The sequence below is a fragment of the Henckelia pumila genome, chromosome 2 (genome assembly GCF_033568475.1).
Source record: "Henckelia pumila isolate YLH828 chromosome 2, ASM3356847v2, whole genome shotgun sequence".
Lineage (NCBI taxonomy): Eukaryota > Viridiplantae > Streptophyta > Magnoliopsida > Lamiales > Gesneriaceae > Henckelia > Henckelia pumila.
Genome location: NC_133121.1, coordinates 94,717,821 through 94,730,565, shown reverse-complemented (window position 1 = coordinate 94,730,565; position 12,745 = coordinate 94,717,821). Strand labels below are relative to the sequence as shown.

Genomic DNA, 12,745 nt, shown 5'->3' with positions numbered 1-12,745 from the left:
CTAAGAATTTTATCTGCCATTTTCCCTCTTTTTGACAATCGCATCAACTGATGATCTTTTCATTTTTAGTCGTTCTTTGATCTGCTCTTACTTTCTTTGAATTTGTTCCCCCTTAAAAGGTGATTCCAAATGAAGTGTTCATTTGGATGAATTGATTGATCTGGTTGATTGATCTTTTTTGGTGATATTGAACTGGTCCTTTGTTTCTGGAGATCAGCTGATTTGTTCTGATCAAATTTTGATCTTGTCTGCTTGATCTTTGATTTGGTCTGGTTTAATTCGTCTGATCTGATCTGCTCCAACTTATCTGGATTGATCTTATCTCTTGCTTTATATCTTCGAGTTGATATGTTACTGCCAAGTTGATCTGGTTCGTTTATGATTCGATCTGATCTTTTCACTTGCTTATAGATCTTGATTCACTGATTTCTAGGCAAAATAATAAACATATAAGTTGTAGCTCTTTCTCTTGTCTTTCCACGGAATCAAGAATCGCTCGATTTCGAGTTTGTATGTGAGAGATATACTCAAAATACTAAGCTATGTCAGAAATTCTGTTCTGCAGAATTTCTGTGCAGATCTTGAAACTTCATCATGCTTTATCTGCTTCTTACATTCCGGTTCAGATTTAACTTCTTGAAGATTATTTGTAGATCATTGTCTTAGCTTCGTAACTCATACTGAACCATCCCGTTTGGATAAGCGAGCTGTAAGTTATGGCCAAAATACCAGAGCTGGTCTGTTTGATCTGGTTGTTGTAACTTTGATCTGGTTTGCATCCAGATCGATGTTGCGACCAACTTTTCGCCTTGATAAAATCCGAATTAACTCATCTGGCCTGAGATATGACTTCTAGATATTTGAGTGATATTTCCAACCGTTTTAGCCTCAAGTCATTTGGATCACCGAGCTATGAGATATGATCAATTTACTGAACTGCGCCAGTTTGAGAAACTTGATTTCCAGCTCAAACATTTCCAACTTTGATCTAATCTCGAGTTTTCTTGATGGTGTATGGATGTGTTTTGAGATAATAAGTCCCTTTTATTGATGAGGGCAACGTCCTTGAACTTTTTGACAAAAACCCCAACTTTTTGTCCATGTCCAGTTTCTGCCGCAGCGCACATGGTCTGTCTTCAAAGAATAAACTACATTTTTTGGTGCATGACCAGGCTGCAAATTTTATACCGATGCGATCCTCTGTGAGTCTAGTTTGCAACCCAAAAAGCGGTTTGTCGTTTAGAAACTCGAGCAAGGAGTTATGTCATTTTTCCAAAGTCGCTGCAAGCTGTCAAAAATTATCAATTGATCTGCTTTGCTCAGTTCTTCTATTCTTCTTCTCGATTGATCTGCTTTCTTCTTCAATTAAGATTCCAGAGAGAATCTTCATTCCCCCTCAATTTGTTGTGTTTCTCTCCATATTTTTGTGTTGTGTGGTGTGTTCTTGTTATCTTCAAAATCTCTTTTATATGTAGATGAAATCCCATCGAGCTTTTATTTTTCACAATTCTTCATCTAGTCTCCAAGATTGGTGCGGGCTCGCATGCTCTTCATAGCAACAGCGCTATCGCGCTTTGGAGGAGCGCTACTTGATTGACGGAATACTAACACTTAAATTTGCTCTAAAAATCTCTCAATTCCAGTCGAAATAATCGCAAGTGCACGATTCAAGTTATAATAAGATGTACTGAGTACGAGTATCGTCCTTAGGGACCAAACAATAATAATTTGTTTCTTTGATTTTTAACTACACAAAGTATCGAAAATTTAATTTTGGATTCTATCTAACATTTAACACTAAGAACTCAATGTAAATAAATCTAAATTTCACAACCACGAAACCAATTTGCACCACTAAAAGAAATAACAATTTGAAAAAATTTTTGTTGGAATTTCGGTTCACCTTCCCCCTAATTGAACTGGACGATTGGAACTTAATTAATGCGCATAAGTTTGACAGAAATCCCTGTAACATTGACACTCTTTTTCGAGGTTATGCCAAACTAATCAAATCAGTGAAACAATTAAATCTCTCTAATTATTTATCACGATCGATTTCTTTGCGTTCTATGAATTCTACAGCTTTCAACCTGGTAGTCTATGGCTATCAACATGTACTAAATACCATATCTCTATACATATTTTAAGTCCATGGATTCTATCATTCGTCCTAATTATGAACCTATCTCTCGACAACAATTCACAATTTACGAATCTATGTTAAGGGTAGCTAATCATCAACATAGAGAAAAACACATGATAAAATAATTATAAACATAAATCAAATCTCAATACGTCCGGTGATTCAATCACACTACAGTGTTTCGGGGTTCGGATCCCCTTGATTCCAACAAAATAAAAGTTTAGCTACTGAACGTCATTACAAAATTCAATCTAAAAACAATGCTTAACATAAAAATTCAGAAAAGATAAAGAGAAAAACTCCCAACGGAGATGAGAAATCTTCAATATTCAGAGCCGCCTCCTCCTGTGTCTGTGCATGTGTCCAACCCTCAAAACCGTTTAATAACATCCTATTTATATGGCCCAAGAGTCCTCGTCAAACCAATTACCCTAAATAAAATATTTCCCAAAATTACGTGCAGGCGCCCGAGCAGTAGAAAAGAGCCGCCCGGGCGCCTGAGCTCTGCCTCGAGGGTTTTTCTTCAAACAGGAGTGCGCGCGAGCGGTAGAAAAGTGCCGCCCGAGCGCCTTGTCTTTTTCTAGAAATATAAAGTCCTTCTCTTGCTTTACTCACGGCCGCATGCGTGCAACGCCTTCTCACTATAAATCAGCATTTCCTAGTGATTTTCTGCAGTACAAATAAATAAACGAGATGAGTGACTACAAACACAATAAAACAAAAAAACAGAACAAGAATGGTAAGGAACAGACACAACGTAACCGAAACGAATGCAAAACAAACACAAAACATGCAAAATAACGCACTAAAACGACTCCTATCAACCTCACCAAACTAACCTTTTGCTCGCCCTCAAGAAAAATAGGTGACAATTCTAACATGCAAAAACAACAAAAAGACGACACAAGTAGGTAAAATCAACCTTCTCAAGCCTCAAAACTTTTTCCAACAGAAACCAATCCAATCATATCAACATGCTGACCTTTTAAAACAAAAAAATTTAACAATAACTAGCAAACCTTGCAAACTTAAGAATCTCACAACTCCGTTTTTGAAATACTCTACTCCGAATTCAATTCACACATTCTAAGATCATAAGGACTTTTTCAGTTATACTGGGATCAAGATTTAAAAACATTCAATGATACACACACTCACGACTGGTATAACTCAACGAAAAATGGTGTGTGCGTGTTTTGGTCAAGAATCCACATTCATTAACCGTGTCTATCAACAGTCCATCAGCAAAATTCCTACAACCCCTCTCCACTAGTATATTGGGCAACTGTGACTCGGTCAATAGATCTTATTCGGCTTATAATGCCAGGCTAGGTTAATGGCTCTAAATGAAGGACAAGAATTCAAAGAGGGAGTAAATGATGATCATTCTCTATAGTCTACTCCTTTTGACTCACAAATTCGCACCTCTTCTCATTCATTAATTTCCAAATTTTTCTTTTCTTTCACTTGCCTTCTGCCAACATTCTTTTATTTCTTTATTTTCCACAACTTTTTTTTTTCTTTTGTACTGAACACAAGCAACATACCATTCCAATCTCAATTTTTCATTCGAAGCATAAACAAAAATAAACTACATTCAATTTACTCCCCACAAGGTAGGAATGAGTGTTTAAGCTATGGGTAGAAGTTATAGGATATTGAACAAAGTCGAAAGGGGGTTTACCACACATTTTCACGCATGCCATTCGTTTTCTATTAAGCTCATATTAGGCACTAGGGACACATTAATTCAAGGGTGGTTTGAAAGGCATAAACATAATTCAGAAAGAATTGCCTATATCACTCCTAAATCACAGTATACCCGTATTGCACCTCAAGGGATGTTTGAACTTGTTCTAGACAAATTTCAATTCACAGTTAACTCATACAGATCTCAATCAGTGCAGAACATAGAATCATCAGTAGTAAGCGATGATTACACCAAAACAAGCTTCAGATTATGCACCTTTCGTGCTCATATAAACGTGAAGGCTCAACTGGGCATCTAAGGATAATTCACGAAAAATTTTAAGCCCAAAGATTAAACAAATTGCCTCAATCATATCCAAGTTTGTATGTTTCAACTTCAGATTCAAGTATACCTTACAGAGTGTTTAGAGATTTATTCATCGACTTGGTTGTACTAGTTCAAAACTATTTGTCAAGCAAAGAAGATGATCATGGATTCAAAACTAAAAAAAAAATTATTTTATTTTTTTTTCATCATTGGCTTTTTGGTTTCATTCACAACACTTGCAACAACAGTACAAACGACTCGAACGAACAAAAAGCATGAAAACAGAATGAAAACACAAAAGACACAACCTCCCCAAACTAAAGACGAGCATTGTCCCCAATGCTACTTGACACCACCAAATCTAAAAACACAAAAGAAACATAAAAACAAAAAGCACTAATCACTCCCCTGGTCTGAATCAGAATCCTCCCCATCGAGGTCTTCGGGCAGATCCCGAAGCGGCTGAGCATATTGGAATGGGAAAGGCGGAGGATACAGCGGTGGAACTGGATAAGCTGCAGGGTCCATCCCAGCATTTGCGAGCAGCCCTCGCATCATGGCATTGGTAGATTCGTTGTGAGCTGCATTCACCTCCTGGCATTTATCCATGTGTTGCACCCAGGCAGAAATTTCTCTTAGTGTCTCATTCATGGTGGGTCAAGCAGGGGGTGGCTTAAGCACATTCCTCGACGATTGACTGGGTCCAAAACGTGCCCGGCCATCAGATGTAAACTCCCTGAGTCGGAACGACTTTTTCGCCCTCAAAATAGTGTCATCCACCTCCTACGTTGGGTGCAACCATTCTTCGTCGTCCCTGGTTGAAACACCAGCTCGCACACAAAGTGTAGAAACAATGGTCGGAAAGAATATCGCAATGTTGGAAGTGCGAATGGACGTGTACAACTCTCGGTTGATAATCTGTCCGACATTGAGCGGCCATTGCTTGTGTAGGGCATACAGCAGCACCGCCCTGCTCATCACCACCTCATTGGTGTGGGATACCGGCATTAATCTGTGAGTCAGAAAAGCATACCACAAGGACCGTTCCAGCCGCAAATATTTTTCTTTAAAAGACACAAATTTCACTGAGTCTTTCCAAATGTTTCCATCATAGCACAGAACATTAGTAATTTCATTATAATCCAGGTTAGCCTTAAATGCTTGAAATTGGCTATCATCCACATCCGGAGTTTCCAAAAAATCATTAATAGCGGCAGGAGTGAAAGAAAGCATCTTACCCCGCACGAAAACCGTGCTATCTGTACGCTCGACGGCATTGGCGTAGAACTCTCGTACCAAGGGGACAATCACCGCTAGAGGTTGTCGGCAAAATTTGGTCCATCCTCGAGCCACGATGCCAAGGGAGGCGGTGCGTTCTTCGGAGAGATTGAATCCCCTCTCTGCAATTGGATTCCTATTAGATTTGGCCGCCTCATACCTTGCCTTAGCTTCTTCCGAGATGAATTTCCCATCTATGATGTTGGATGGGGTAGCCCTAGAAGTGGCAATCTTTTGTTTGTTTGGCGCCATGGTGTATGAAACTTGAAGAATCAATTGATGGACCTGTGAATTGGAGAGAACAAAGAGAAGTATGGAGTGAGATAGAGAGACGGCGAGAAAGATTAGGGTTAGGAAGAGGAATTAGAAAGGGAATTGTAAAATAATGAAAGGGGGATCGGGTTTTATTTTTTCTGAGTCTGCGTGATGCGCCCGAGCGGTAGAAAACAGCCGCTCGGGCGCACCCCCCTTTTTTTTTAAAACACTGGACAGTGGGCATGCGCCTGGGCGGCAGAAAATACCTGCTCGGGTGCACCCCCCTTTTTTGAAAAAAACATGAAAACAGAAGGGATGCACCCGGGCGGCGAAAAACAACCATCCTAGCGCATCCAAATTTTTTAAAAAAACTTTAAAAAAAACAGTACTCAACTCGGAAAAAAAAAACTAGCTTAAAAAGTTCTAACTTTAAAACTAAAACTAAAACGAACAAAAACAAAATTAAATAAAAGAGAAAGTAGAATGTAGTTTTCAATTTAAAGTCGAGAGCTTGACTTTTCTTCCTCCCCAAACTAGTCTTGGTCAGTCAATGTGGTGATGACCGGCATGTAATCAATGTCACCCCCCACGTAGTGCTTAAGCCTTTGAGCATTGACCGTAAAAGACTCGTTTCTGGCATCTTTGATCGCAATGGCCCCCGATGGATACACTCTGGTGATTTTATAGGGGCCTGACCACCTAGACTTCAGTTTCCTGGGAAACAGCCTCAACCGAGAGTTGAATAGCAAGACAGCATCTCCTTCCTTGAATTCCCGCTGACGAATGCGCCTGCCATGTATTCTCTTGGTTCGTTCCTTGTACGAAACCGCCATATCATATGCACTGTCGCGGAATTCCTCCAGTTGATTAAGCTCCAACAATCTCTTTTCACCTGCAGCAGCAAATTCAAAGTTTAGGGTCTTAGTAGCCCAATATGCTCTATGTTCTAACTCAACAGGTAAATGGCATGCCTTTCCAAATAACATTTTATAAGGGGAAGTGCCTATAGGTGTTTTAAACGCGGTCCTATAGGCCCATAAGGCATCATCAAGTCGAAGTGCCCAATCTTTCCGATTAGTACTCACACTTTTCTCCAAAATCTGTTTGATTTCTCGATTGGACACTTCCACTTGGCCACTGGTCTGGGGGTGATATGGGGTAGAGACTTTATGCTTGACACCATATTTTTTTAAGAGTTTGTCAAAATGTTTATTGCAAAAGTGGGTGCCACCATCACTAATGATTGCACGGGGTGTACCAAACCGATTAAAAATATTTTTTTTCAAAAATTTCAGTACAACCTGTGCATCATTTGTCGCATAAGCTTCAACCTTTACCCATTTTGAAACATAATCGACTGCGACCAGAATGTATTTTTTTTTCATAGAAATTGGAAATGGTCCCATGAAGTCGATTCCCCATACATCAAATATCTCACACTCAATGATATTATTTAAAGGCATTTCATTTCGGTTTGAGATATTACCTGTCCGTTGACATCTATCATAAGATAATACAAACAAGCGTGCATCCTTAAAGAGATTGGGCCAATAGAACCCACATTCAAGTACCTTTGCTGCTGTTTTGACTGGCCCAGCATGGCCACCTACCTCACGATCATGACAATGACTGAGGATGCTTTGCATTTCTCCTTCCGCCACACATCTCCGGATCATTGAGTCAGCACATATTTTAAACAAAAACGATTCCTCCCAAAAATAATGCTTGACATTTGATAAAAAAAAATTTCTTCTGATGGAAAGACAGATTATGTGGGAGTGTGCTTGTGACTAGATAATTCGCAAAATTAGCATACCATGGTGAACTTTCTATGGCAAAAAGTTTTTCATCAGGGAACCAATCATCTATGTCCTCTATCTCATTTGTTGCACCATCAGCAATGCATTCTAATATAGATAGATGATCAGCTACTACATTTTCAACACCTTTCTTATCCCTGATCTCTAAATCAAATTCTTGCAAAAGTAAGATCTACCTAATCAGTCTAGGTTTCGCATCTTTCTTTGCCAACAAGTTCTTAATAGCAGAGTGATCTGTGTATACTGTGATTTTTGAGAGTACAAGGTATGAATGAAATTTATCCAGTGCAAATACTACAGCTAACAACTCTTTTTCAGTGGTGGCATAATTTAGTTGAGATTCATTAAGAGTCTTGCTAGCGTAGTAAATAGTTTTGAATACCTTGTCTATTCGTTGGCCAAGCACTGCGCCAACAGCAGAGTCACTTGCATTGCACATGACTTCAAATGGGAGATCCCAGTTTGGTGATGTAAGTATTGGTGCAGTCACCAGTCTTTCTCTCAACACTTCATAGGCCTGCAAACAATTTGAATCAAAGTCAAAAGGGGCATCTTTCATTAGCAAAGAATAAAGAGGTTTGGCAATTTTTGAAAAATCCTTAATAAACCGCCGATAGAAGCCGACATGGCCCAGGAAACTTCTGACTCCCTTGACTGTCGTAGGTGGAGGCAAATTTTGAATAACGTGCACCTTGGCTTTGTCCACCTCGATCCCCTGCTCAGAAATTCGGTGACCCAATACTATATCTTCTGTCACCATGAAATGGCACTTCTCCCAGTTTAGTACCAAATTTGTCTCCTCGCATCTCATTAAAACAGAATTCAAGTTATGCAGACATGCATCAAAAGATTTACCAAAAATAGAGAAATCATCCATGAAAATTTCTAAAAATTTTCGACCATATCATAAAAAATGGCAGTCATGCACGTCTGAAAAGTAGCAGGAGCGTTACATAACCCGAAAGGCATACGTCTATAGGCAAACGTACCATATGGGCAAGTGAAAGTCGTTTTATCCTGGTCTTCAGGTGCAATCTCTATTTGATTGTATCCTGAATACCCATCTAAAAAATAGTAAAACTCATACCCAGCCAGTCTCTCTAGCATTTGATCAATGAAGGGGAGGGGAAAATGATCCTTACGGGTTGCATCATTTAGTTTTCTATAGTCTATGCACACACGCCAACCTGTAACTGTCCTAGTGTGTATCAGTTCATTTTTCTTATTCTGTATGACAGTAATTCCACCCTTCTTTGGTACACACTGCACCGGACTCACCCATGGACTATCAGATATAGGATAAATGATACCTGCATCCATAAGTTTGATCGTTTCAGCTTTTACAACTTCCTACATTTTTGGATTCAATCTTCTTTGTGGTTGGACCAATGGGTTGATGTTCTCTTCCATTAAAATCTTGTGCATGCATAAGGATGGATTGATTCCTTTGATATCTGCCACTTTCCAGGCAAACACACTTTTGTGTTTCTTGAGCACCTCCATTAGTCTGGCCTCCATCTCACCTGTCAAAAAGGAAGATATTATAACAGGTAACTTATCATTCTCACCTAAAAACATGTATTTGAGATGGACAGGTAATGGTTTCAATTCCACAGTAGGTAGTTCCTCAAGGCTTGGTTTCTGGAGGGCTAAATCCTTCCGGTCACCAAGGTCTTCAAGTCTAAGCTTTCCACCTCTTCTCCATGACTGGTTGTCATTCAAATACGCGGTCATCTCTTCAATTCCATCACTGAGAACGTCCACTTGCTCAGAGATAAGTGCAGCTTCTAATGGTTCCTGAAAAGTATCCTGCACATAATCAAATAACAGTGAGTCCACTACATCCAGTTGAAAGCATTCTTCATTATTCTGAGAAAATTTTAAAGCATTAAAAATGTCAAACGAAATTTTTTCTTCTCCCACTCTTAACAGCAACTCTCCTTTCTGGACATCTATTAATGCCTTTCCTGTCGCCAGGAAGGGTCTACCCAATATGAGTGGCATGTCCAAATCCTCTTCCATATCTAACACCACGAAGTCCACGGGGAAGATGAATTTGTCCACTTTTACAAGCACGTCCTCGATTATCCCCCGTGGATATTTGATGGACCTATCTGCCAGTTGTAACGACATTCTGGTGGACTTTGGTTCTCCCAAGCTCAATTTCCTGAACACAGAGTAAGGCATTAGATTTATACTAGCACCCAAATCACATAAAGCTTTATGAAATTGAATATCATTAATCACACAAGGGATAGAGAAACTCCCTGGATCTTTTTGCTTTAATGGGATTTTATTTTGCACCAGTGCTGAGCAATTCTCAATCAGACTAATCATTGCATGCTCCTCCAGTTTCCTCTTGTTGGAGAGGATCTCTTTCAAGAACTTTGCATAACTTGGCATTTGCATCAGTGCATCGGCAAAGGAAATATTAATATTCAATTTCTTGAATACTTCTAGGAATTTTCCAAACTGAGAATCTAGTTTTGCCTTCTTCAGGGCTACAGGAAAAGGTGGTGGCACAACAATTTTTGCTTGTGAAGTGGGTGAAAGTTTTGGGATAGATGCCTTACCTGCAATTCTTGTTGATGTAGCAAATTCTGGCTCTTTCTCGACCTGTGGTGCAGGCTCTACTGTCTTCCCACTCCTCAGTTCAATTGCTTTTACCTGCTCCTTTGGATTCTTCTCCGTGTCACTCGGCAAGGTACCCTGATCTCTACTGGAAATTGTTTTGGCCAATTGCCCTATCTGATTCTCCAGATTCTTTATCGAAGCATCTTGATTCTACATCCGGGTTTCAGTAGATGATATGAATTGCTGCATCATCTACTCTAAACTCGATTTCCCTTCTTGAGGCTGTCTGCCGTAGTTCTGATTCCCATATGGCTTATTGTTCTGTCCACTCCATGAGAAATTTGGATGCTGTCTCCACCCTGGATTATAGGAGTTCAAGAATGGGTCATTCCTTGGGCGATTTTGATTCCCCATGTGACTTGCCATAACTCCCTCTGGTTGAGAAAATGTTTGACAGTCTTTCGTGAAATGTTCTGCACCACATTTTTCACACCATACTTCTTGAACTCGCATCACAGAGTTTCCTATACTCAGTTCCTCAATTCTCTTGTTCATGACTTCAAGTTGAGCGGCCACTGATGTGAATGCATCAACCTGATGAATCTCATTATATTTCCGGGCTGCACTCCTTTCAGATAAAGGGTGATAGCTACTAGATGCCATTTCCTCAATTAATTCATAACCATCCTCTGACGATTTTCGCAGTAAATTTCCACCTGCAGCTGCATCTAACATGGTACGATTAGAGTGAGAAAGACCATAATAAAAAGTTTGTACCACAAGACCATCTGGTAATTGGTGGTGTGGACATCTCCTCAGTAGATCTTTGTAGCGCTCCCATGCTTCATAAAATGTTTCCTGTTCTCCTTGGGAAAAAGTTGTGATGTCAGTTCTTAGTTTCATTGACTTAGATGGTGGAAAGTATTTGGTGAGGAAAGATTTCGCCAGATCATCCCAAGTCATGATGGAACCTGCAGGTAAATTTGTCAGCCATGCTTTCGCCTTATCTCGTAGTGAAAAAGGGAATAAACGCAAACGAATAGCGTCATCAGAAACTCCCTGTATCTTGAATGTATCACAAATTTCCAGAAAATTTGTGAGGTGCACATAGGGTTCATCAATGACAGTCCCGCCAAATTGAAGTGTGTTCTGAATCATTTGAAGAATAGCAGGTTTTATCTCAAAGTGATTTGCTGCTACAGTTGGCCTGATGATGCTTGGTCTAGAACTTTCGATGTTCGGTAAGGCGAGATCCATCATGGATCTGTAAACTGGTTGTTCTTGTTCTTGTTCTTCTTCCATTTCTTCTTGTTGTTGCCTTCTTCTTCTTCTGTGAAAAGTTCTCTCGATTTCTGGATCAAAAGGCACTAGTTCTTCAGATGAGTGTCGCATGCACCGCAAGAGAATCCTGCAGTTCACAGATGGAAAAGAGTGATTAAAATTGTAATAGAGAAAAACCAAATAAAACAAATTAAAATCTCAATAGTCCCCAGCAACGGCGCCAAAAACTTGATCGACGGAATACTAACACATAAATTTGCTCTAAAAATCTCTCAATTCCAGTCGAAATAATCGCAAGTGCACGATTCAAGTTATAATAAGATGTACTGAGTACGAGTATCGTCCTCAGGGACCAAACAATAATAATTTGTTTCTTTGATTTTTAACTACACAAAGTATCGAAAATTTAATTTTGGATTCTATCTAACATTTAACACTAAGAACTCAATGTAAATAAATCTAAATTTCACAACCACGAAACCAATTTGCACCACTAAAAGAAATAACAATTTGAAAAGATTTTTGTTGGAATTTCGGTTCACCTTCCCCCTAATTGAACTGGACGATTGGAACTTAATTAATGCGCATAAGTTTGACAGAAATCCCTGTAACATTGACACTCTCTCTCGAGGTTATGCCAAACTAATCAAATCAGTGAAACAATTAAATCTCTCTAATTATTTATCACGACCGATTGCTTTGCGTTCTATGAATTCTACAGCTTTCAACCTGGTGGTCTATGGCTATCAACATATACTAAATACCATATCTCTATGCATATTTTAAGTCCATGGATTCTATCATTCGTCCTAATTATGAACCTATCTCTCGACAGCAATTCACAATTTACGAATCTATGTTAAGGGTAGCTAATCATAAACATAGAGAAAAACACATGATAAAATCAATTATAAACATAAATCAAATCTCAATATGTCCGGTGATTCAATCACACTACAGTGTTTCGGGGTTCGGATCCCCTTGATTCCAACAAAATAAAAGTTTAGCTACTGAACGTCATTACAAAATTCAATCTAAAAACAATGCTTAACATAAAAATTCAGAAAAGATGAAGAGAAAAACTCCCAATAGAGATGAGAAATCTTCAATATTCAGAGCCGCCTCCTCCTGTGTCTGTGCGTGTGTCCAACCCTCAAAACCATTTAATAACATCCTATTTATATGGCCCAAGAGTCCTCGTCAAACCAATTACCTGAAATAAAATATTTCCCAAAATTACGTGCAGGCGCCCGAGCGGTAGAAAAGAGCCGCCCGGGCACCTAAGCTCTGCCTCGAGGGTTTTTCTTCAAACAAAAGTGTGCGCGGGAGGTAGAAAAGTGCCGCCCGAGCGCCTGAGCTCTGCCTCGAGGGTTTTTC

General features: G+C 39.4%; 1 protein-coding gene and 1 non-coding gene across 2 annotated transcripts; one reads left to right on the top strand and one right to left on the bottom strand.

The window, feature by feature from the left end:
* Positions 1 to 6,226: 6,226 nt before the first annotated feature.
* On the bottom strand, positions 6,227 to 6,679 carry LOC140877953 (uncharacterized). Its single transcript, XM_073281554.1, has one exon. The coding sequence runs from the start codon at positions 6,677 to 6,679 to the stop codon at positions 6,227 to 6,229; it is 453 nt and encodes a 150-aa protein (XP_073137655.1).
* A 4,201-nt stretch (positions 6,680 to 10,880) lies between these two features.
* LOC140885713 (small nucleolar RNA R71) lies at positions 10,881 to 10,987 on the top strand. Its single transcript, XR_012151131.1, has one exon. It is a non-coding gene; the product is annotated as a small nucleolar RNA R71 (small nucleolar RNA).
* The last annotated feature ends 1,758 nt before the right edge of the window (positions 10,988 to 12,745 follow it).